Source organism: Artibeus jamaicensis, unplaced genomic scaffold, assembly GCF_021234435.1.
Source record: "Artibeus jamaicensis isolate MK-2021 breed Jamaican fruit bat unplaced genomic scaffold, CSHL_Jam_final contig_594, whole genome shotgun sequence".
Classification (NCBI taxonomy): Eukaryota; Metazoa; Chordata; class Mammalia; order Chiroptera; family Phyllostomidae; genus Artibeus; species Artibeus jamaicensis.
The window spans coordinates 1877088-1904204 of NW_026521898.1; the positions used below are offsets into that span (position 1 = coordinate 1877088).

The following is a 27117-nucleotide window of genomic DNA, read 5'->3' on the forward strand; positions in this document are numbered from 1 at the left end:
TGAAAAGACAACCTGAAGAATGGAAGAGAGTATTTGCAAATCATAGCTCTGATGTGAGTCTAGTTTCCAGAGTATATAAAGATGAACAACCTGATGAAAAAGGATGATGACACTAAAAATATAAAAAACTAGATGAAAAAAATGAACAAATGACTTGAAAACACTTTCTCCAAAGAACGTACAGAAATGGCCAATAAGTACATGTAAAGATGCTCATATTAGTCATTAGAGAAAGACAAAAAAAAAAACAACCCAATGAGATACCACTTTCCACTCTCTAGGAGGACCATAAATTAAAAAAAGAAAAATAACAAGTATTGGAGACATTGGAATGCTCAGACATTGCCAGTGGGATGTAAAATGAGTCAGCAACTGTGGAAACAAGTTTGGTGGGTTGTTCTTCAAAAAGTCAAACATAGAGTGACAATATGGCTCAGCTATTCTCTCCTAGGTGTATACCAAAAGAATAAAAAACAAGCATTCAAACAAATATGTGTACATCCATGTTCATGGTGGGATTACTCACAAGTAGGCAAAAGGCAGAAACAAACCAAATGTCCATGAATGAATGAATGAATGGGTAAACAAATTGTGCTACATCTACACAATGGATTATTTATTCAACCATTAAAAGGGATAAACTCCTGACACATAGTACAATGTAAATGAACCTTGAACACCTTATGCTAAGTGAAAAAGCCAGACTCAAAAGATCAGAGATGATGATTCAGTTTTTATGTAACACCCAGAATAGATAAACCTGTAGAGACAGAAAGCAGATTGCCAGGTGTTAGACAAAATGGGAATGGGAAGTAACTGCCTAGTGGGTACAAGTTTTCCCTTTGGAGCAATAAAATTTGGGGGAGAACCAGAAAAAAGTGGTGCTTTCACAACATTGTTAATGTTTTAATTGATACTGAATTCTTTATTTTAAGAAAAGTGTTAAATTACAAGAGGCTCACATGAGAATTTTAATAACATTAGTGTCTCCAACTTGGTTGATGTAAAAGCTTGGTGCACAGGTTTGAAAGACCAGGTGTCAGAGGATGCTGCTCCTTTATGTCCCCTATACCTGATGTGATGTTGGGCATATAGTTGGTGATCAGTGAATGTCAAAGAAAAAGATACAATAAAAATGTGCATTGAAGCAACTTCCTAAGAAGACCAAGCACCAAAAAATATATGAAACTGCAGCAAACGCTAAGAGCATTTATTACTACTAAAATTTTCAAGCCAAGGCAAGTATGTGCAAGATGTGAGGGACAAGGCAGAACACAATGTAATAAGAATGAGTTGCAAGTGTGATGAGTGGGAAATAAGTCTGGGGCCATGAAGGAAAACTTCACATGCTGTCCTACCAAGTTGGGACTATATCATAAAAACAAGAGGAATCATTGAGGTCCATTGTCCCTTGATCTTGATTAAGTGGCATAAGTGTGCAGAAGCAAGGTCAGTCATTCAGCCTGCTGAGGAATCTGCCCTCACCTCTGCCCTCTGGCTTTCACTGACCTGTAGAGAGAGATTTGGGGGCAGAAAAAGAGAGAAACACTCACAGGCACAGTAAATGCATCCCCTTATGGAGAGGGGAACTTGCCACAGAACAGAATGCAGTTGGCTTTGTTGTGCCTGATGAAGAAAAGGAAGGGGTGATCTGTACAGAACCTTGGCGCATTTTCCAGGCAACAGTCAAAAGCCTCCATGTGTGAGGCAGCTGTAGCCTCAATGCTATCCTCATACACCTCCACAAAAGCCTTGTGCACAAACTTGGGCAGACACAGGTCTTCCTCAGATGACATTGCCAAAAAGTTAGCCTTGCCCACTTGAAAGGCATCAACCATTTCCAAACGTTGAAGCACAGATTCCATGTTATAATGCTCTTCCAGTTTAAATCTTGGAAGGAAAACTTCAACTTCAGTACACATCATATGATGCAGGTTGGTCCAGGCTATGAATTTCTCAAAAGTAAGCTCTTTTCCCATCTGAAAATCCAAGCAGCCATTAGGATTCATACATCGATACATATAAATATGCACACAGACACACTCAAGTACCCTTTCGGGTCTTGGAGATGGGTGTTGATTGTTGCACCAGACCAGAGGCACCTTTATCTGCCAGATTTGTAAGATCTTGCACTCATGCTATTACACACAAGGCTTCCTTGACAAGCAGGGGAGCCCTCAAACCCCCAAGAGGCACAAAGACCTGGCTGCTCCTCCCCTCACCCCTGAGTTCTGAGAGCCTGTTATCTAGTTCTCTATCCTGACAATCAGTAATGCCCAGCTGACAGTGCTATTTTTTCTTTTAACTATGCTAATTTTTTAAAACAACAAGACATTGCTACAAAGCAAAAAGACTTTAAGGGGCCCCCAGTGTAGCTCTTCAGAAAGAGAATCTGCCCAGTGGGGGCAATCCCACATGCTTTCTGGAGTAGAACTTCACAGGGAGATAGATGTAGGGCAAGTGGAGGGATGCACGTCTTTCACAGAGGCTCCTTAGGGCATGGGCAATGGTTGATTCTCTCACCCTAAGGACCTGTGCTCAAAAGGGCAAGGTGGGTGGCAACTGCCTTTTGGGGCTATTTCTGGCTCTGTTCCCTGAGTACTGGTTCTTAACCTCCTCACCTACCCCTTATTAGGTCAATGTGTTAAGATATTTCTCATCTACTGTTTCAGGTTCCAGGTAGAGAAAACAGTTCTTACTTTTCAAAATATAATGCTAATAACAATAATTATGACAATAATAAAGGTCTCATTTACAGAGGGCTCGTATGTACCAAAAAACATCCTGAGCTTCATTCCTCAATTACCCCAATGTTATTCTCACAAAAGCTTTATCAGAAAGATAATATTACCCCCAGTTAGAGATGAGAAAACAGAAACTGAGGCAAGTTAAGCAATTTGGTGAGGCCACATAGGTAATAATACAGAAGTATGTCTTTTTAAAAAATATATTTTATTGATTATACCATTACAGTTGTTATATTTCCCCTCCTTCATTCCCCTCCACCCTGCACACCCCCCCCCCACCACTCCCCCCTTTAGTTTATGACCACGTGTCTCAAGTTCTTTAGATTCTATATTTCCCATACTATTTTGCCCTTCCCCCTATCTATTTTCTACCTACCACCTATGCTACTTATTTTCTGTACCTTCTCCCCCCACTCCCCTGTTGCTAACCCTCCATGTGATCTTCATTTCTATGTTTCCACTCCTGATCTAGCTGTCCTCTTAGTTTGCTTTTGTTTTAGGTGTGGTTGTTAATAACTGTGAGTTTGCTGTCATTTCACTGTTCATCTTTTTTATCTTCTTTTTCTTAGGTAAGTCCCTTTAACATTTCATATAATAAGGTCTTGGTGATGATGAACTCCTTGAATTTGATCTTATCTGAGAAGCACTTCATCTGTCCTTCCATTCTAAATGAAAGCTTTGCTGGACAGAGCAATCTTGGATGTAGGTTTTTGGTTTTCATGACTTGGAATACCTCTTTCCAGCCCCTTCTTGCCTGTAAGGTCTCTTTTGAGAAATCTGCTGACAGTCTGATGGGAACTCCTTTGTAGGTGACTGTCCCCTTATCTCTTGCTGCTTCTAGGATTCTTTCCTTTATTTTAACCTTGGGTAGTGTAATTATGATGTGCCTTGGTGTGTTCCTTTTTTGGGTCCAACTTCTTTGGGACTCTCTGAGATTCCTGGATTGCCTGGAAGTCTATTTCCTTTGCCAGATTGGGGAAGTTCTTCTTTATTATTTGTTCATATAAAAGTTTTCCACTTGCTGCTGTTCCTCTTCCCCTTCTGGTATCCCTATAATTCAGATGTTGGAGTGTTTAAAGATGTCCTGGAGGTTCCTAAGCCTCTCCTCATTTTTCTGAATTCTTGTTTCTTCATATTTTTCTGTTTGGTCATTTTTTTTCTTCCTTCTGGTCCACTCCCTTGATTTGAGTCCCAGTTTCTTTTTCATCACTATTGGTTTCCTGTGCATTTTCCTTCATTTCAATTAGTTTAGCCTTCATTTTTTCCTCTGATTTGTGACTAAAATCAACCAGTTCTGTGAGCATCCTGATCACCAGTGTCTTGAACTGTGCATCTGAAAGTTTGGCTATTTCTTGGTCACTTATAATTATGGACTCTGAGACTTTGAGTTCTTCTTGGGCCATGTTTTGGTCTGTTGGCACCCATTATGTATGAGGAGCAGAGCCTTAGGTGTTCACCAGGGTGGGGCCACCCAGGTCGCTGGGTTGTGAACTATATGTGGGGGCTGGGTCAAAGAGGGGCAATAGCGGTCCCCTCTGCTGCTTCCCGCTGCTGGCGCCTGCCTGGTTTGTCTCACTGCTCGCTCCTTCACTGGTTTATCTGCACGCAAATATGAGACCAAGGTCAGCCTGCCGCCTTGTGCCCTCACTGGGTCCACCTGTTGCTACCCCACACCTGGGATCTGCCCACAGCTGCCTGAGTGCCTGGCTCAGGGTTTTGTTTCCTGCCTGACACCCCTCTGCTGCTGGCTCTGCCCCTCTTACTGGTCTGGCTGAATGGTTCATTGTTGTTGGACTTCTGTATAGTTCAATTTTCTGTGTTTTGGCTGCGTTTTTTGTTACTAAAACTTTGTTGTTTTTAGACTTGGTTGTGCAAGAAGGCACAATGTTTCCACCTACGCCTCCATCTTGGCGGAAGTCCAGAAGTAGGTCTTGAGTAACAGTTTGATTCCTAAGTCCACGTGCTGAATACCATTGCCTAGTTACCCCATCACCAACATAAGAGGCAAACAGGACAGGGGAAAGTTCTATCTGTAAGGAAAGATGAAAGGTGTCAGTCACTGGGTTTATCTCACCAAGCTTAGATCCACATTGTGGTCAGGCAGCAGGATGAGCGTGCTTAGCTCCTCACTCACATAGGGCAGCTCCAGCGTCTGGGCCTTCACCTCTTCTATATAGGCAACTGGAACATCATCTGTACTGGCCTTTGGTCCTTCTGTTGGGAATAAACACATAAGCATGGAATAAAAAGCAGATTGCTGAAAGACAGAAAGTCTCAAGAAAAAATGCAGTCGACTCCAAGAGTGTTTCTAGCAGCTGTGGTGAAAGCAGTATTTGTGCTCTAATTAGCACTTATGAAATGGCTCCCCACTCCTTCCACCACCAAGACAAGGCATCTATTGTGAGCAGGTATGGCTAACACCAGAAGATGTTTCATTGAGCAGCAAAAATGTGGTACTCTGCATTTACCGGAAGAACTAGTCTGATATTCTCCATGTAAAATATGCTCTGTAAAAATATTTAAGAGAACAAAGGAGTCACAAATTTCTCTCTATTACAACAGGTTTTATGAAAAAGTGGGATGAAATATGTAGTTTCAGAGCAGTGTGACTGAAACTGTGCATAGATATACCCTTGCAGAAAGCGGCCTCCTAGCAAGTACAAAACCAAGAATCAGACATGCATTTTAACTCAATGTTCCCAATTATGATACCATAATATAGGAAAATACTTTTTAAATTATTAAAGTATTTGCCTGAAGAAGTCAAGTATTATACTTATTAAATTTATTTTTAAAGTTGTTACAGACTATTCCATTGTAAAAGTTAAAATTGTTTCTAAAATCAATGCTACACAAATTCTCTCCTCCTTGCTTTGCAACAAGAGAACTGATTATTTAAAGTACACCTTATAAAACAAACAAACAAACAAACAAAAAACCCAAGAAAGCATTACCTGTATACTTTTCCAATTAATTGAAATGGTATTTTTTAAAGGCTAAAAAATTTGGCAAACTATTTTAATGTCTGCCTACATTGAAGATATACCTCAATGTCAAGACTAAGGCCTTAGTTGTTTTAATATTTGCAACTTACAAGTACTTTATTTATAAGGATAAATTGTCAGCAATTCATGCCTACACTTATTTTGTTTTAAAATACCTGATTAAAATAATATTTTTACATTTGATCTCTCCCCCTGCAATGCACACAGGTCTCACACTCCCTTAATACCCATCTTTTGCTTTTTATCTAAAAAACTTGAACTTAAAGAAATACCTTAAGTTTCCTGAAATAGGTGGCAGTAATGGGTATAGGAGAAACTAAGAGGCAGTAAAAGGGGTAATAAAATACAAATTTTTTCCTTTTTTAGTTCTTTTCTATGGAGTGTATAATTTCATTCCAAAATGTGTTGTTTCAAATTATTTTTAACTAATCCTTTTATTCTTTCACAAAGTTAAATTTTTCCATTCATTTTTTTCATCAAACTGGCAAGATTTTTAAAAACTTCCCCCACCAGGCTTATTTTAAAAGGCATTTCCTTTGTGCATGTCTTTTTGAAGGGTCCACTCCATCTTCCTTCGAAGCAGACAGCATTGACAACAACCAGCCTTGTCTGTTCATCAACAGTGTTTTCTGGCAACAAGTTCCAAATTTTAGCTTTCCAGAAAAGTAGAACATTCATTCAGCTGATTGTTATAAAAATATGATGAGTAAACCGTGATATGGTTTATTGACAGGTCCTTGATTATTAGTCAAGAGCTAAATATTCTTTTGTCACATCTGCACAGTTTGGGTTGTTTATGTACATGAATAAATGGCACATACGAGTGGCATTGGTGATCACCAGTACTTCAGAAACATTAACGAAGTTGATGACAGCGAAAGACTACATCACGGTTGTATTGGCTGTAATACTTGATTAAATAAAGGGTTTTATCTAATGCTCCAAGAAGGGGTCCAGTGCTCAATTCCAGACACATGTGGGCACAGCAGAGGCAGCCAGAATGAATGGCTTAAATGGGAAATGGCTGCCAATGGGCAGTGTGGGTACATCACAAAGCATCTGGAAGCCTCTAGAATAGAGTTCACTATTTGATCCTTTAAACAAAACATGAGACATTCCTGGAAAAGTTGAAGTGGGCAAAAAAAATAGGATACTCCCTTCTTCCATTTAATACCAAGTTGTACACTCTGAAATACAAAGAAATAAGGTTCAACCTTAAACAAAGCGTGATTTCAATCCACAGAAGTGATCAGTCCTGACACAGGGCTTGCACTTGGTCTATCATGTATGTCTAGGTTTATCAAGTCTAATTAAGGGAGGGGAAGTGGAAGACGTGGTAGAAGCAATAGAATGAGTAAGATGAATGTGTAGAATGAAGGCAGTGGTAATGGATGGCCACATAGAATCTGGAAAGAGGAGGCTCAAGGAAGATTTGACCATCAGTCTCCTTCCTACAGAGACGATGCAATCACTCAGCATGAGAAAGTTATAGGCCAAGTAAAAGTATGTTTTAGTACAAGTTATTAAATGGAAATTTTCGTCTATGGATTTCTTCGGATATTTGTCAATCAAATAAAGTCCTGGGAGAATGGACAAAATTTAATCTCTGCTGTTGAAAATCTGAGCACCTGATGGAACATTTTGGGTAGATTAAATTTTAAATATACCATAAGGTCCAGCCTATGAACATTACTCTGACCATGTGAAACACTAGTAAAATCAGAGAGGAAGAAGGCAAAAGAGGAGGAGAGAGAAGAGCAGACATGGGAAGATCGGAGAGGGAAGGAGGTGTAGGAGAAGGAAGAGGTCAAAGAAGAAGAGAAGGAAAATGGGGAGGAGGTACAAATGGGGTGGCACATGGAATGCTGACCTCCAGTCACTTCTGAGACCCAAGTACTGATATGTTTCCTGGACTTCTCTGCAACTTTGGCCAAGGAAAGCTGCTCCAGCTCAGCCTGATAGGACCAGAGACAGAGTTCCTTAAAGGTCTTTGGAGAGACAAGTATGCAATGAGTCTATATTCCTAAATAAAATAGCAGTCTCCAAAAAATTCTGAATATTACATTCATGTTTATGAAAAACAACATACATCTCTTAAAAGTGACCACAACTTACTCTACTATATATTAAAATATCAGAGTTTATTAATAGGTAAAGTAGTAACCGTGAATAACCAGAAAAAAGGATAAATGAATTTTAGAAGTAGTCAAATTTTAAATAATTCAAGGTATAGTTACAGAATTATGATTTTTAAAAACAATATTTACCATAAGTTTTAGTTCTTTAGGATCTCTACGTTTTGAATATAACTTTTATTGTTTTGATTCAACTTACTGAAAGGAATTCACAAGTCTTTTCTACAAAGAGCCTGCTGGCCGATCTGAGCAAGTACTGAGTACCAGGTTTGTTCCCTTCAGCAAGAAGGGACTGGAAAACCACATGAATGTCCTTCTCTGTGTTTAAAAAAATCACCTGTTGACAAAATAACTTAAAACTGTCAGTATTGTTCTTTGGTCTCAAAATCATCCACAACATTTTCCTTTAAAGGCATTGCTTTTATTTGAATTGCATATTTAATACATACTAGAGAAACAACACAGTGATGGAGTGGAGGGAAGATACAGAGGAAAAAAGAGAGAAAGAGAGGGAGGAGAGGAAGGAAGAAGAGAGAACACAGAAATAGCGGGAGTGAAAGAGTTGACTTTTCTGCCTAAACTGAACTCTTTTGTTGGAACACAAGCAACAGAAAAAAGAAATGAAAAAGATGAAAGAGGTTTCAGAAAGGTTTTTTTTTAAACAAATATCTAGCATCCTGCCCTATCCAGGTACCTCAGTGGGTTGGAGCATTGCCATGTAAACCAAAAGGTTGAAGGTTTGATGCCAGTCAGGGCACATGTCTAGGCTGCAGGATCGATCCCCAGTTCTGTCTCCTGCCCTCTATATAAAACCTCTTGGGAACAAACAGAAAGGGGATTCTCATCATTTGCAGATGTTTACTGGATATTTGCAAAACCCATCTTTCTAGCACATACAAAGTCTACATGTAATGAGTATATGCCTTTTATCCTCTCTTGCATATTTCTGTTTATGTTTTTTTTCTTTTTTAATATATTTTTTATTTTATTGATTATGCCATTATATTTGTTCTATTTCCCCTCCTTTATTCCCCTCCACCCTGCACAGCCCTCCCCCACCCCCCCCCCTTTAGTTCATGAACATGTGTCTCAAGTTCTTTAGATTCTGTATTTCCCCTACTACTCTTACCCTCCTCCCTATCTATTTTCTCTCTACTGTCTATGCTACTTATTTTCTGTACCTTCTCCCCCTTCTCCTCCTCCCACTCCCCTGTTGCTAACCCTCCATGTGATCTTCATTTCTATGGTTCACTCCTGATCTAGCTGTCCTCTTAATTTGCTTTTGTTTTAGGTGTGGTTGTTAATAACTGTGAGTTTGCTGTCATTTCACTGTTCATCTTTTTTATCTTTTAAGATGTTACCTTCACTGTTATCTTTTTCTTAGGTAAGTCCCTTTAACATTTCATATAATAAGGGCTTGGTGATGATGAACTCCTTGAATTTGATCTGATCTGAGAAGCACTTCATCTGTCCTTCCATTCTAAATGAAAGCTTTGCTGGACAGAGCAATCTTGGTCGTAGGTCTTTGGATTTCATGACTCGGAATACTTCTTTCCAGCCCCTTCTTGCCTGTAAGGTCCCTTTTGAGAAATCCGCTGACAGTCTGATGGGAACTCCTTTGTAAGTGACTGTCCCCTTATCTCTTGCTGCTTCTAGGATTCTTTCCTTTATTTTAACCTTGGGTAGTGTAATTATGATGTGCCTTGGTGTGTTCCTTCTTGGGTCCAACTTCTTTGGGACTCTCTGAGCTTCCCGAATTTCCTGGAAGTCTATTTCCTTAGCCAGAATGGGGAAGTTCTCTTTTATTATTTGTTCAAATAAGGTTTCCACTTGCTGCTGTTCCTCTTCCCCTTCTGGTATCCCTATAATTCAGATGTTGGAGCATTTAAAGATGTCCTGGAGGTTCGTAAGCCTCTCCTCGTTTTTTTTGAATTCTTGTTTTTTCATATTTTTCTGTTTGGTCATTTTTTCCTTTCTTCTGGTCTGCTCCCTTGATTTGAGTCCCAGTTTCCTTTCCATTACTATTGGTTTCCTGTGCATTTCCCTTCATTTTAATTAGTTTGTTCCTCTAATTTGTGACTAAACTCAACCAGTTCTGTGAGCATCCTGATCACCATTGTTTTGAACTGTGCATCTGAAAGTTTGGCTATTTCTTCATCAATTAGATTTATCGCCTCTGGGGCTCTGAGTTGTTCTTGAGCCATGTTTTGATCTGTTTGTGCCTGTTACATATGAGGAGGGGAGCCTTAGGTGTTCACCAGGGTGGGGCCACCCAGGTAGCTGGTTTGTGATGCTGTATGTGGTGGTGGGGTCAGAGAGGGAGCAATGGCGGCCCTCTCCACCTGCCTGGTCCACCTCACTGCTCACCCCCACCTGTTTATCTGAGCACAAATGTGCAAGCCCACCGCCCTGTGCTGGGGCCTTCACAGTCTGTCTCAATGCTAGTCTCTTCACTGGTTTATCTGTGCGCAAATGCATGACTGCAGACAGCCAGCCTTCCCTGGGTCCACCCGTAGCTACCCCGCACCTGGGATCCATGCCCTCGGCTGCCTGTGTTATGCTCAGGTTGGGGGATCTTTTTTGCCCGACCCACTCTGCTGCTGGCTTCGTCCCTCTCACTTGTTTAGCTGAGCGGTTCGTTATTTTGGGACTCTGTATTGTTCGATTTTATGTGGTTTGTTTGCGTTTATTGTTGTTAACACTTTGTTATTTTTAGATTTGGTTGTGGGAGGAAGCAAAGTGTTTCAACCTATGCCTCCATCTTGGTGGAAGTCCTTCTGTTTATGTTTTTTCTAAGCTAAAAGGCAAGGTCATCAATGACTTGAAATATGACAACTATGGTTACAAAGTCTTATTCCAAGAATGACATTATGTTTTAGCAACTTAGATTTCAAATAATTCCAGTATCATGTTCTAAACAAAAGCAAAGTGCTAGCACAAAGTTTAATATTTATATTCAGGTTATTAACTAAAGATACTTTTCCCAAAAATCTCAGGAGAGGAGACCCCTCAACCTGGCCCTTGGCATCTTTTCATGAGGGATAAAGCTTGGTGATGACACAGCAGAAGAACCTAAAACACAACAAGGTGGCCCCTTCCCTGAGACAAGAGGTGGGCAGATTTACCTGGGACATCTGGGCAGCAGTGTTTCCTTTCACTCTCAGAAAGACCAGAGCCAGTGCTGAGGGGATGCTCAGAGGAGAAAAAAAAACACGTTATGAGAAGCATTGTCTTCACATAGTATCTTTAAAAGGTAGAGGGCGAAGGTGTCATTTACTTCAGAAAGAGCATCCATATTGCAAGGTCTGGAGCCAGAGAATAAAGACAGGTGACAATTTTTATTGCTGCCCTGACACATGACAATTTTGGAATTATACTTTTTGTTTTTTGAATCTTAAAGCTTATACATCAGTTTGAAGGAAATCTGTTTACTGTCTCCACTAAAAAAATTAGTCTAAATTTTAAGGAAATTGGGTAAGTGTGGTAGTGGCAGCTAATGAAACTGATAAGCTCAAAGCTCACTTTACTGAAATGGCTTCCCCTCCCACTAGACCCCTTCTCCTGCTCCAACCTCCACCTCCAGTCCTGAACTACTTTCTCCCCCAGAGTCACCTCTGAACCTTTGAAAACACCATCTGATTCACCATCTCTTCACCAGGTTAATGACTCAACCGTCACATCTTCAAGAGGCTTCTGATTCCTCCCTAGACCAGGTTTCCCTTCACTCCCCCAACCTTCTCCCCCTGCATAACTCCCCAGTCTTGACTGCAATTTCTTCTTCACTGATCCAGGTCCCACTAGGTGGAAGCTATGGAGGCAAGGGTCTTTGGCAACACTGAGAGCTCAGAAAAATGGAAGGCTGGCTAAATTCGTGTTGAATTAATAAAATAATTAGGATGGATAAGAAGTTCTTGGATTTGCAGATGGAGACTGCTAATTTTAGCAGAACAGAGAAGACGTGGGGCCAACGTCCTTATGTGGACCCCAGACACAGAAGAGACAGGAGGAAAGAGAGGGGGCAAGTGAGAACAGGTCTGTATACAAGTGGGGGACCCAAAACACCTGGAATTTATTTATAAAAAAATGTGTATTTATTCTTACATGTTTAAACTTCAGTCTCCTTCAAAGTACACTCATTCCATTTAACACAATACACCTATCAAGACATTTTTCCACTGCTCAAAACAGTTTTTGAGCCCGTGGATTTTGCTTCTGCCATTTTTTTGTTTTACCTCTCTTCCACATTAGCAAAACGTTTCCCTTTGAACACATTTTTAATCCTGGGATACAAAAAAAAAGTCACTCAGGGCAAGATTGGGTGAACAAGGAGGGTGGAGTGCAGGGGCCATGGCATCTTTGGTCAAAAACTGCTGAACACAGTGCTCTGTGGGCGAGTGCATTTATACACCACCCATCATGAAGGGCAAAGCCATTGAAAGAGTCTTCAATCAAAAGTCACTAAAGCCAAAGGCAGCCTTTCACAACAAGACCAGCTAGTACACTGATACAGACCAGCACCTAGAACATTCACCTAGATGGCGAAGCCTGTACTACAAGGGGCCAATGCTCCAGATGTTAATTCTGTTCTTTGGGGGGGTCCCCCCATGGGTATGACCACCCTGGGACCATCGGACAAGCGGAAAGGCCACTGCGCAGGGAAGCGGCATGGGAAGAGCAGACAAAAGACCCTCAGGAAGGGGCAGCATCTAAGGCTTGCGGGGGAACCAGGAGGCACAGGTCCTGAGGCCAATCACAGTCAAAGCCCAACTGTGCCATTGACCTGTCCACCCAAAGAGCCTGGATTCTGCAAACAAGAAGACCCCACCATCTAGGGTTCACTTTGCATACCAGTAGTTCTCTGGGCCTTGCCTGGGTTTCTTTTTTTTTAATTTTTAATTTTTATTTAATTTTTATTTTTTAAATTATTTTTCAACTACAGTATTCTTTCTTTTACTCCCTTCCCAGCCCACCCCCCCATTCCCCCCACCTCCCACCCCTTTCCACCCCCCTTAGTAGTTGTCCATGTGTCCTTGATGCTAGTTCCTGTAAATCCTTCCCTTTTTTCCCCTGAAATTCCCTCCCCTCTCCCCTCTGGTCTCTGTCCCCCTGTTCTCTATTTCAGTGTCGTTGTTTTTATTCTGCTTGCTTGTTTGTTTTGTTATTTAGCTCCCTGTTAGCAGTGAGATCATACGGTATTTGTCTTTCACCGCCTGGCTTATTTCACTCACCATGATTCCAGTTCCATCCAAGCTGTTGCAAAGGGTAGGAGCTCCTTCTTTCTTTCTGCTGCACAGAATTCCATTGTGTATATGTACCATAATTTTTTGGTCCATTCATTTACTGATGGGCACCTAGGTTGCTTCTAGCTCTTGGCTATTGTTAATTGTCCTGCTATGAACATTGGGGTGCATAGGTTCTTTTGGATTGGTATTCTTAGGATATAGTCCCAGTAATGGAATTGCTGGGTCATAAGGCAGGCCCATTTTTAGTTTTTTTAGAAAATTCCATACTGTTTTCCATAATGATTGTACCAGTCTGCATTCCCACCAACAGTGAACTGGGGATCCCTTTTCCCCACAACCTCTCCAACATTTGTTGTTTGTTGCTTTGTTTATGATAGCCATTCTGACTGGTGTAAGGTGGTATCTCATTGTGGTTTTAATTTGCATCTCTCTGATTTGCCTGGGTTTCTAGATAGTATTCTGGGGATTGTTCTCCCCAAACCGCGCAGTACCCTGCAATGCCTGCACCTACCACCTTCAATGCAGCCTCACTCGTCCTCTCAGAGGACAGAGCCTGTCTCGGGTCTCAGAGCCTGGACCCCATGTCCGAAAGCACTGACTTGGCCACCAGGAAGCCAGCATCCCTTTCCAGGGCTCAGTCTCCCACAACAGGCCTTACAGGAAGGTCCACACACCTGCCCTTTATCACGGGACTGGGTGGAACCTGGGGGGGGGAACAGGACCATGGGTGGGGCACTGGGTGGCTTGAGGCAGGGGCAGCGCAGTCCACTGCCCCCAGGGACAAAGTTATGGATGCACCCTCCTGGCCTGGCATCACCTGTGGGATCCTCACTGGGTCGTGGCCACACTTGGATGGGCTAGTGGATGGGTTGTGGCCACACTTGAATGGCCCTCACTTCTTTCCCTTGCCAGAAGCAACTGCAAAATGGTCGTCCAAAAGGGACGTGTTTTCAAACTGATGGCTTTCAAACTTCACTTGAAGACTTTTGTAAGTGAGTCTAGAACCCCAGGTGCCTCTGAAGCAACCTCCCTGATGGCTGCCAAAGTAAAGAAATCAGGTGAGGGACTGGGGGAAAGTGCCAGAGAACTTGGAAGCCTGGGCTTCTCTACTTCCGGGAAGCAACAAAGGTGGAGTGACAGCCTTCTGTGTAGGGTAATAGGTCCTGTGGATCTTTATTCCACTCTTGTCTTACATAGATGTGAGTCAGCTGGAATAAGGTATTCACTTTGAGGTCCCACAACTCACTAGGAGTCCTGAACCCACACACAGAAGCTAGGTGTCCTAACTCCCAGTACCTGAGCCATTTCTACTACCTGTACTTGGGCTGAGCTCATGTGTAAGCAGCTCTACTGTGTGCCCTCCATGTGACAGAAACAGACAGAAGTCAGACTGGCTCAGGACATGAGGTTCACAGGCAGGGTGGGCTTCTGGCTGGTTGATGCAGAACAATCTTGTAACAGGGAGTATCTTCATTTCTAAATGGGGTGGGATTTAACGGAGACATTCTGCCATTACTCTAAACTTGTAAAACTTTAAAATAAATAGTTCCTTTCCTTTTGACCAAACTCTGGCTTTGAGAGCTACAGTTCCTAACACAATGGCAGCAGGCAAACATGAACCATATTTTAAAAAAAGGCCCTGGGGGAGGATGTTTGTTTTTGTAACAATACCCCTTAGCAATTATTCTCAATTTCCTCCTCCCCCCAGCTCCTGGCAACCACTAATCCATTTTCTGTTTCTTTGGGTTTGCCCACTCTGAGCATTTCATGTGGATGAAGTGATATGATATGTTATAGTATTTTGTGGCTGCTTTCTTTCACAGCACATTTTCAGGGTTTTCCCTTAGTAGTTCAAGGTAACATTTATCTGTATTTGCTTACTTTTTATGTCTGAGTAATAGTCATAATAATATTGACTGTATCAATCGATGGATATTAGAGCTGATTTAACACCAACAGAAAATTTCAATTAGAGGTTCAGCGAAGAAAACTTTATGCAATGCAAATACATCCATTGTGACACAGCAAAGGCAGTGAGAACAGCAAACATATAAGGAAGACTTGGGCCAAGGAGGCCCTGGCAGGAAGCACCTCTCTGCCTAGCTAGCCTTTCTCTGCTTGGCCTGCTACACCTGCTATGTCTAGATCACCTGTCTGTGGGTCTGCTTCACTCTGGTCTGTAAGAAATGTGCTTACCCTGTCTGCAAACAAAGGACTCAAAGGCTTGGAGTACATCAAAAGCAAGGCATTTATTTACAATCTTGTAAGAATGGGCTTCCAACCATTAGCAGTCACACCCAGGTGGTGCAAAGCAGTTTTATCCCTAAATGCAATTGGTCCCTCCCCATTTCTCCACTGGCTGAAAACTCTGTGGTTACAATCTGGCATGATTTTGTCTAATTCTAATTGGCTCCCTGCTGCCTCTGCCTTTGCTTCCTTATTGGAAATCCCCTAGCTTATTTTTCTTCAAGTAGTTTAGCCACTCTGTGGATTTGAACTTATGTATCTTCTGGAAAGTTTCTACTAGACCTCAGGGTTTGAGAATCACCTCACATTGAGTTACTCACAGATCTGACGAATGTCTTAGGGTGTTTCATCTTTTGTTTTTCAGCTCCAGCCAGGGACACCAGTCTAGTCACTGGTGGAAACTGGAAGTGCACACTCATGACTTACATACAGAGAAGTCCCCACCCCTGGTGTCTGATTGCTCCATCCTCATGCAAATGAGGAATCAAATCTACACAGCTTGAATGGTGCAGAAGGCACTGTCCTGAATGGTTAGAGTGGAGCTGCTCTGATTGGTTGGTGCAGCTCTGACTGGACAGGAAAAGTCTCAAGTCTTATGGTTGAAGTGCAGTTCCAGGAACTCCTTTATAAGAGCTGGCTCAGACTGCAGGAACGTAAGTGCAGGCAGTCACTTCAGTGCAGTCTTCTTCCTCAAGGACAGTTTGCCTGAGGTTTTTGTTGTTTGTGTTTTGGTTTTTATTTTGTTTAATTTGAGCCCAGTTAGCCAGCAGAAACTCTTCTTCCTCAGGTACAGAAAGATACCTATGTATATACATATGTATATGTATATGTATATGTATATATATATATGTATATCTATATCTTTATCTATATCTATATCTATCCCCCCAGGAAACAAAATTACCTTCTGGAGGGCAGGCCCCTTGCAGTACAGGGTACTAGTACTAGTAATAGGCCCCTGCTAGGTGAGTGTTCTAGAAACCCGTCTGTCTTATGTACTAGCTGGTGTTGTTGTGAGAGGCTGTGATCAGCTTCAGTGAACATTTTTTTGGAAGACTCTTTCAACATGTTTGCACATTTCATGATGGGTGATTGACAAGTGCACTTGCCCACACCACGTTCAGTATTCAGCAGTTTTTGACCAAAAATGGCATCCCAAAATGTCATGATCCCTGTGCCCCACACTCCTTATTCATCAGATCTCACCCTGAGTGGCTTTTTTTTTTTGTTTCCTTGGATGAAAAATGTCCCCAAAGGAAATGTTTTGCTGATGTGGAAGAGGTGAAACAAAAAACAGCAGAAGCACTAAAAGGCCTCAAAATCCACAAGTTCAAAAACTGCTCTGAGCAGTGGAAAAAAGTCTTGATAGGTGTATTGCATCAAGTGGAGAGTACTTTGAAGGTGATTAAAGTTTAAATATATAAGAATAAATACACAATTTTTATAAATAAATTCTGGGGTTTTTGTTTATATATGTGTATATATATATCTAGTTAAATAAAATTTTATATAAATATTTTTCTCTTTATTGTTGAGCTTAAACATAATGAGTCCTATTTTAGTTCATCATCATCATAATCAAATTACTAAAAACCAATGATAAAGAGAAAATGTTAAAACTGATCAAAGAAAAATGTTAGGTACAGCAAAATAAATGTAAAGATAATATCAGACTTCTCTTTGGAAGCACTATAAGCAAGAGTACAGTGGAAAACATTTTAAAATATTGCAACAAAAGTAGAAACCACTGACCTACAGTTTCATGCCCTTCAGAAATACCTTTGAATGATTAAGGTGAAATAAAGACTTTACAGACATACAAAAACTGAAAGATTTTATAACCAGCAGAAATGCTCTTCAAGATATGTTAAGGTAATTTTATTCATAAGTTGCAAACAAATGATAAGGAAATAAGGATCTACACAAAGGAAGAAGAGCAATGGAAATGGTCATTGTCAGGGAAATACATAAGACTATTTTCTTGTTTTCTAAATAGATTTAAGAAATAACTGTATAAAAATACATACACATATGTGAGTTTCATAACACATATGAAAATAGCATGAAGGCCAGCAGAGGGAAAGGAAAGAATGAGTCCATTTACTACATGTGAAATGATGTGACATCATTTGAAACTAAGTGGTAATCTAAAGATGTATACTCTAAACACTAGTTTAACACGTCAAAGAGCTATAGCTACCAAGCCAAAAAAAATAGATTTAGAAAAACAAAGAAAAGTCAATTATTTTTTAGGAAGAAAAAGAAACAACAAAAGATAAAAGTAGAAAGCAAACAGTGAGATGGCAGGCATAAACAAGCTCTCCAACATGGTCTAACAGACAGCCGGGGCTGGCTTGGAAAATTTCAGTAAGAGTCACGATCTGAATGGCTCCTGTGACAGGCCAACCAACTGTGAATGCAAAACAGAGTCAGGAGCAAGCACTATTCTGTCCAAGTTACAAAAATAAGTCGGGCAGCAGTTGGTGGTTGTATAAATGGTACTACAAGTAGAAGCATGAATCAGCATCATGTTTTGAAGACCAATTTGGGAAAACCCTCAAAGTATGCCAAATTTATTATTAGAAATATTTCCTCACAATATCAAAACCATAAGCAAATATTTAAGACAATTATGACAGTAAAGTATATAATAGAAATAACTTTACCCAAATTGTCTATAAACAAAGTAAATACATCACAGAAAATATTGACAATTATACAATAGAATAGTATGCATATAAAAATTGATGATGTGGAAAGATTATTATTTTGAGGAAGGGGTTACCACAGTCTGTAATTAATTTGTATGAAAGTATGTTCATAAGTTTTTATTTGTATACATAGAATAGAGAAGGGTATATGTATCATGATACTAGTGGTTTTAGCTGAGTAATGGAACTGTGGACAACTTAAGCTTTCTTTGTATTTTTTATAGTTTTCAAATTTTTACCACAACACATTTTCTTTTTGTCATCAGAAACAGATATCAACGTATGAAGCTCAAAGCAGGGAATGTGCTTGAGCCACACATGAGCATGTATGATAAACTAGAGGACCACTGTTACCAGGAATTGTTGAGTGTTTAGGGGTTCATGTCAGGATTTTAGGAGAACTAGGTAGGATATTGAGTGTGCTTGAGGGGAGGGGGACAGGGAGATGGGATGGAGAGGTCTGCAGGTATAATTGTAGAGTTCTGACACCTAGCCCAGTCCTAAAACTTCATTGCTAAACCCCTGGCCCAGGATCTGAGGCTAATGGAAATAGGAGCTGAAAAAGGTGTAGTGCAGACCCTGGGTGGCTGCAGGATTAACATTTTGAGATCTCTGGCTTTGTGAGCCAAAGGGCCTGTGCACTGACATTTCTTCAGGAGTCTGGTAGTGGTGGAAGGAAGACCTTTGTGTTGACCCCAAGACAGAAAAGCAGAGGACTAGTTCATAAATACCTGAGATGCCCCAAGCACACCCAAAAACGATGAGCGCAGCCTGGGAGGGGAGCTGTCCCAGGTCATGCAGGGAGAGCAGAAATGCTAAGGGGGCACCCCAGACACTCCAAAACAAGCGCACTCTTCTCAGCCCTAAACTGCATGAATCTGAAGCTTCAGTTACTCCCAGCAGCTGTGCAATGCTCAGTGTCAACATTCATAACCATGAGATGCTTTCTTTTCATTTGAACCTCTGCAGAATTTGGTCTCCCAAGTTTTAAAGTAAGGCAAGTTATGTAGAAGGGAAAGGGGTGCACAGACAGCAACTGTACCTCTTAATGTAGAAAAGCACCTGCCACAGAAGAAAATGCTGGTGGTTTTGCAGTGCTTGGTGAAGAGAAGGAAAAGGGGGCTTGCAAAGTCTTGGTAGTGCTGTGCTGCACGCACCAAGCAGTCCTGAGCACTGTGGATACATTCACATCTTCTTCACTGGCCTCTGCAAAGTTGCTGTGCTTGACCTTGGACACATACTTTTCAGCCAACATTCCAGAAAAGTTCACAGTTCCCCTTTGCTTCCTTTTTAAAAAAGATTTTATTTATTTATTTTTAGAGAGGGAAGGGAAAGGAAAAAGAGAGGGAAACACCAATGTGTAGTTGACTCTCATGTGGCCCCCACTGGGGACCTGGCCTACAACCCAAGCATGTACCCTGACTGGGAATTGAACTAGCGATCCTTTGGTTCACAGCCCACACTCAATCCAATGAGCTACAACAGCCAGGGCCACCTTTGCTCTCTTAAACGCACCAGTTTTTCCTAGACTTCAGAGAACCAACTCTAAGCCATAGCTCTCAGTCAGCTTTAATCTGGGGAGAGATACCTTGAACTTCACTGAGTTGGCCCTGGTGGACTTTTTTCAGGTTCTAAACTTCTCATATGTAAGTTTTTTTTCCACCTGGCACAGCAGAGACAAATTTTACAATTTAAATTCAGCACACATGCTCACCTGTGCATTTATTACTTCACTACCTACCTCCCATTTCCACACTCCTGATCATCTAGGTCAGGGGTGTCATACTCATTTTCACCGGGGACCACATCAGCCTCACAGTTACTTCTAAGGGCTGAATGTAATTTTTAGGACTGTATAGATGTAACTACTCCTTAACAGTTAAGTGAAAGCTTGGCGCTGCTGCCAGGTAGAAACAAGGTGTCAGGGTGGATAAAACAAGGTGGAGGGACGGATTCGTCCTGCAGGCCTTGTATTTGTCGCCTGTGAACTAGGTGGTAAGTTCTTGTCCAAGACAATCCACAGATTTGTTTTTTTCTTATAAACCACACCAATTTGTCTAGTTTTCCTTGTCCTTTAGACATATGATCAAAATACCTAGAAAACATCTGAGACAAACAGGATTTTATGGAAGAAATATTTGCTCTAAACTCATTTTAAATGTTTTTAATTTACAGATTCTCATAACCAATTGGGATATTTGTGCAATACCCATACATAACTGCTCATCAGAAGATGATATGACAAAGGAAACACAAAGATAATGGCTCAGAGCTCCTACTGCCAGGACAGGAGGGAATCAGGGATCATCTGCACAGGAAGAATGGTGTGCATAGAGAAGGGGAGAACAAAAATGAAAATCACAGGGTTTTTGATTTGGAACCCCCATTTGCCCTCACACACCATGCTAGCTGCCTGCCCTGGACTTAGCTTCTAGTCTTCCAGGAGCCAGCACTCTCTCAGTGTGTCCACAAGGAAGAAAGAAAGGCAGGTGGGAGAGGGGGCTTCCATTTGCTTTTGATCTTCTCTTTACCACCTGGAGCCCAGGTGCATGAGGGCTATTTGGACATTGCTCTATCCCCAGTTCTCCTGATTTTCTTCTTAAGTGGCTATAACAGATATTATTTATGATTCCATGAGGAAAGCTCCTTCAGATCCCATGAGGGAAGAGAGGAAATCAGGCAGGTCCATCACAGCATTCTGTGCAGGAAGCTGGAGGAGGCTCCTACCTGCAGTGAGAGTCCATTCTTCAATTTCCAAGACTTTGCAAGGCACTTGTTGAATTCCCAGTAACCTAAAGTCAGTTGTGGTGAGAGTATCTACATCAGCATAACAGAAAATGGTATGAATCAGGTCTTCCTCTTTTGGCCCCAAATACATACCACCACCACCTCTGGGTTTGCAAAGCCATTTGCCAGCAACCTTGATCCTACTCTACCAACCTAGATGTTTATTTGCTCCTCCCTACTCTTGTGTTATGGGAAGAGAACTCGCTCCTGTCTAAGGTAAATTCCTCATCTATAGTTAGATCCCTCCTACTCAAAGTCTGGTCCACAGTGCAGCAGCATCTGTACTATGTGGAGTCTTGCTAGAAATAAAAACTTTTGGGCCACATCCACACCTACTTTAGTGTCTCCATTTAAAAAGATCCCAGGAGATTCTGGTATTGATTGCTCAAACTGCCATTACAAAGAAGCAGAGCTTAAGTGGTTTAACCAACAAATTTATTTTCTCATAATTCTGGAGGCTAGAAATCCAAGATCAAGGTGTCAGCAGTGTTGGTATCTTCTGAGGTCTCTGTCTTTGGCTTTTAGATGGGGGTCATTTCCCATAGTCCTCCCATGGTCCTACCACCATATGTGTTCCAATTTCTTCTCTTATAAAAACATCATTCATTGGGTTAGGGTTCACCCTAATAACATTTTTACTCAATAATGTCTTTAAAGACCCTGTGTCAAGTGCAGGAATACTGAGTTCCTGGGGTTAGGACTTCAACATATGAATTTGGGGGAAACACATCTTAGCCCATAACAATTATACACATTAATGTTTTGAAAACATTTTCTAGATCAAAACCTATTGCATTGTTTGAGACTCTTATTCAGGAAATATTAAGCCTTCAAATATGCCTTTCCTTCAAATAATAATGTCCTTAAAATTTGGGGTATCCATATTTGTCCTCACGAGCAATCATACTCTTGGATACCCAATAGAAATGAGCACACGTGTCCACACACACGCACACACACACACACACACACACACACCACAGTAGTGTTCATTTAGTATGATTTGTAATAACCCAAAGTTGGAAACTTCTCAAATGTTACCCAGTCGATGGATTTAAAGAAATGAGCTCAGGCTCACTGTCCAGGGCTCACTCAGTATGACCAGATAGGTGTTGCCACTGGGAAGCACACTGACCATGCGTAGGTTCTCCACAAACAGGTACTGAGTGTGTACCAGCGAATGAACCCTATTTTAAACTTACTTTACTTAAATATCGTATGAACTGTCTCTTGCTCTTCGTGATTGGGAAATTAAAATTAGATTACTGAAAAATGACCTCAGTTTACCATAAAATAATACATCTAAATGGAAGAACCCATAAGGTACAGATAAGGGAGGTTTTATGTCTATAGACTGATAAATATAAAATCTTCATTAGTACACCCTAGTGTACTATTATTATTATTTCCACATATTATTATTTGTGCAACATATTATTATTTCCACAGATGAAATATTACCAGATTAGAGAAAATGAGTCTGAAAATGGAAGTATAAACTCTCAATACCATTTTTGGGAGAACTTGTGCTGGTGGGGATTCTTTTGAGAAGTTGCATAGAGAAACAGTCTCATGGTCCTTATACTTATTGCTCTAAGTTTAAAAGAACATTAAGTAATATTCAGGTCTTTGGAGGGAAGGCTCTGTTTAGAGAAAATATTATAGGACAAAGGTATGTATACTTTTATTCTGTTGCTCAGTTATATCATTGATTTTATATATTTGGCTTTTGGGAAACAGGAACTTGTACAAGATATGTAGGATAAGTTATTTTGAAAGCTTGCATCAAATGTAACATAGTTTTATGGACACTTAAATATCAACCATGTAGAAAAATGTGCTATTTGAGCAGTGTGTTATTATTAGGTTGTGGGAGCCCAAATCCATGCTATTGATCACTACCATAATCACATTAAAAAAGGAATAGGAAAGGTGTTTACAGTTAGCCTTCACAGCTGGTAACACTTTTTTCTTGTGTCCTGAGTGGTAGAGCCATAAATTTTAAAGCAACAAATAGGCCTAGTTGACATTGACATCACAAGAAGGTGTCTGAGTAAATGAAGGTTATCTATGATAGAATAGCACAAATGTGCAGATTGCTTCTTTATTCCAAGGCTTAGAAGAAACCTCCCTCCAATCCAGATAATTTCACCAGGAGTGAAAGGTATATTTGACCAAGAATGAAAAAACAGAGCTCCCATTATGAAAATGGTTGTAGTGCTTCTTCCCCCACTATGCTTAACGAAAGATACATGTGGCCAAGAAGAGAGATTCTAAAATATTATCTTTCCCATGTTATTTTTTAAAATATTTTTATTTATTTATTTTTAAAGAGAAAGGAAGGGAGGAAGAGAGGGGGAGAAACAGCAATTAGTTGCCTGTCGTGCACCCCCAGCTGGGGACCTGGCCTACAACCCAGGCTTGTGCCCTGTCTGGGAGCTGAACCTGTGACCTTTTGGTTTGCAGGCTGGCACTTACTTCACTGAACCACATCAGCCAGGGCTCATTCCCATATTATTTTATTAAGCACCATATATCTGAAAAAATATTTCTGTATATGGTTGATATTTAAGGGTCCTTTCTGATAAAAGATAAAAAGGTCTCCAGAGAGGAAGTATTTTTTCCAGCAAAGTTCAAAGGAGGTTTCATTTTTCAAAAATTACAATTTCATGACTCAGCCATAAAAAAGAATGAAATCTTGCCATCTGGCACAACATAGATGAACCTAGATGGTACTGTATTGAATAAAGTAAATCACAGAGAGAAAAACAAATGCCATATGATTTTGCTTATATGTGGAAACTAAAAAACAACATAAACAAACAAGGAGAATAGAAACATACTTGTAGATACAGAGAACATTTTGATAGTTGCCAGAACAGGGGCACTTAGTGGGATGGTAAAGAAGATGAAGAAATTAAGAAGTACAAAGTGGTAACTACAGAACAATATATAGAACAGAGGTGAGTTAAGTAGGTTTACAGTTGTGAGTATGCAAAACACGGTTTATTCTTGTATTATTATTTATTAATTTTTGTGTTATTTTCAATACAATCAACTATTAACCTAGTTTTACCCACCACTCTCTACAGGATGTAAACTATGCCATTGGGAACATGGTCAATATTTTTGCAATACCTACATTCAGTTTCACATGGGTACTAGTTTTATCGGAGTGATCACTTCATAAGTTATATATTGATAAATGTAAAATTGCTGGGTTGTACACCTGAGGCTAGCAGAAATTGTATGTCAATCATAATTAAAAAATAAAAAAGCATTTTTAAATATTACCATTTCATAATCCGATGAGCACAAAAGGAAATCCAGAATTGTGTTTTTGGCCTGAAAACCTGGCAAGCACACACACAAGGAGAGCTCAGGTAACCAGTTCACACCACCGGCTCTGAAAAGACAGCCCTCCAGCCAAGCTCAGCCTTTCTTTCCTTTCTGACTTGGAGTCTACTGAGGCACACACTCACACCATCAATCATTTCTGTGACACAGTCGTTTACCAAAGGGTGGCTCCTTCAGGCCTGCCTGAGGGAGTTCTGATAGAATTCACAGAGGTCTGCCAAAAGCAAATACTGAGTTTGATCCTATACGTCAAAGGATTCCACAATTTGAAAAAATTTTTTCTCTTAAAATATTTTGACCATAAATGTTTATACAGGTCATGCTGCATTTTAAGACTCGATAACTAACTTAACGCTGTGCCTGGCACCCAGCTAAAGATAGGACATCTGGCCAGAATTTGCTCAGTCTGATGAAATAGACCAAAATATACAAATATACTGTCAAGTTTTTATGAGAAAAGAGATGGTGGCAGCCATACCCCTGCACTCAGAGAATATCCTTGTCAGATATGTAATGTCTGCTCAGACTTTCTATTGAGTCTCCTATCCCTTCAACTGGGTACATAGCCTTAAAACAGTCTAACTACTAATTTTTGTACTAGTGGCATCAACCACAGTATCTAAAACTTACTTGTTGAATTATTGAGAGGTTTCACAGTGGGATGTGATTACCAAAAAATAGTATAGCTCTCCAATTGGACAAAGATAGAAACAGCATTTTAGACCTGGATCATGCCGATAACTTAAAAGAACAGGAAGCACATACTAGACTGGGATCAGTCTGAAAAGTGGCAGGTGTGTGTGCACATGCACAGGATAGGAAATGAGGATTTAGGGAGAACATAGAGGCAGAGAACACCTTGAAATGTAAGTCAAAGCCAAATCATGAAGAGCCTGTACCCAATACATTAAAACCCAGTTATAACTACCCGCTACCCTGATTACCTGAACTTATATATAAAGTGTTTGGCAACTGTTTTGCATTTTCTGCACATCTCCTGTCTCTTCAGCTTCTCTAGAAGAAAGAAGTATAGATAATGAGAAGACTAATAACCAAGAAGAGTAGTAGGTGGTTCTGTGTTTTCAATGTTTTACAATATTGGAAGAATCAACCTAATGTTCAAAATGAACACCAATTAACGAGAAAGTTCCTGGAATCACCAACTGGGAAGACCCAACTAGCTAAAGACCCTAGAATTATCCCTAAATGAGATCTCAGCCCAGAGCAGTCATCTCCATGGGGTGGCAATGAGAGTGGTGATGATGATGATGTACTGAGCTTACTGAGCAGCATTCGGTCCTTAGAATCAGTCAAATGGCCAGAATTACTTAACCATCCATTCATCTCACAGTAACATCACTCTGCACACTACACTGAGGGGAACCGTATCCCATGGAATTCTCCCAGTCACAGATAAAATGAGTTGGCCCAGACACAATCCATCTGGTGGGAGAGGAGGTGGTGATTCCCTCTAGTGAAGAATGCCCCAAGCCCTTCTCTGAAATGGCTTTTATTGGTATCGGTATGTGCAGGGATATACAGCATACATATATAGCTCATCAATCAATGTCCAAAGGCTATAGTTATAGAAAAGAGATATTATCTATAGATGACAATTGAAGAAACACAGAGATCTGCCTCAGATCAGTGTCTGTTAGACATGCTGACACCAGAGGGCCCTTAAGGTGTGTTTCATGAGATAAGGAGTTCACTCCTAATGCTTTGGAATTAAACATCTGTTTGATAACAAAGCAAAGCAAGCTTCAAAGGATACAATGTGTTCTTTAGGCCTGATTTCCCACAGGAACCCTCAGTGCTAGCATTGGGTCCTGCCTGCCTCCTGCATTCCCAGTTTTCTGGTCAAGTCCTACAGGCTTTTTTCAAGGTCTAGCTTGTGCAGGACTACAGTCTCTGATACCACACAAAGTGGGCCTCAACACTACAGGACAGAATTTTTTTGGACTTCACTTAGTGCATTATGCAAGGGTTTTTCTGGAATAAATATTTGTTAAAGCTATTCAAATTTAAAACCTGAGTTTCCCAAACTGATTTTTATTTAGAAATATTACTCTTTCAGTAGTGTAGATTTCTGAGACAAAGGGAAAACCAGACTGGACTTGGAAAGACCAGTTAAAAAGCAATTTAAATAACAATGAAGAAAATATCGTGAGACACTGAACACAGATGATAAGAGTATTACTCAGAAGAGAGAGAAAAGTTAAGAGACCTAAAGAGAAAACCAATCTCACAACCAGAGGTAAGACCGGAAGGAACCCAGGATGGCTGAACTTCTGCCTTCTACATCAGGGTCGGACAGTGAGTCAATGGAAAGAAGCAGGTTAGGGTATAATAGGGTGTACACATTGGGACTGACACCATGAAGAGATATGTCAGAAACAATAAAAAACACATAATTCAGAAGTTATATTAAAATTAAAAATTAATTTTATAAGTGTATTTCTAAGCTTATTTTTTTCTTTTTTTAATTAAATAATTTTATTTAGTTATTTTTCAAGTACGGTTTTTTGTCTATTTCTTCCATCCCAGCCCCCTCCCTTAGTTCTTGTCCCTGTGTCCTTCATATTTGTTCCTGCAAATCCCTCCCGTTTTTCTCCGTTAAATTCCCTTCCCTCTCCCCTCTGGTCACTGTCCCCTTGTTCTCTATTTCAGTGTCTTTGTTTTTATTCTGCTTGCTTGTTTGTTTTGTTGTTTAGCTTCCTATTAAAGGTGAGATCATCTGGTATTTGTCCCTCAACACCTGGCTTACTTCACTCAGTGTAATGCTCTCCAGTTCCATCCATGCTGTTTCAAAGGGTAGGATCTCCTTCTTTCTTTCTGCTGCATAGAATTCCATTGTGTATATGTACCACAATTTTTTGATCCAT

At 40.5% G+C, this 27117-nt stretch overlaps 1 protein-coding gene across 1 annotated transcript; it reads right to left on the reverse strand.

Annotated features, from left to right (window-relative positions):
• Positions 1-1574: 1574 nt before the first annotated feature.
• Positions 1575-11182, reverse strand: SERPINB9 (serpin family B member 9). Its single transcript, XM_053670568.1, is given in 8 exon segments — positions 1575-1979; positions 4822-4928; positions 4931-4961; positions 6263-6405; positions 7623-7740; positions 8087-8224; positions 11013-11099; positions 11102-11182. Coding segments are annotated over 8 exon segments (1110 nt in total).
• Between the last annotated feature and the right edge of the window lie 15935 nt (positions 11183-27117).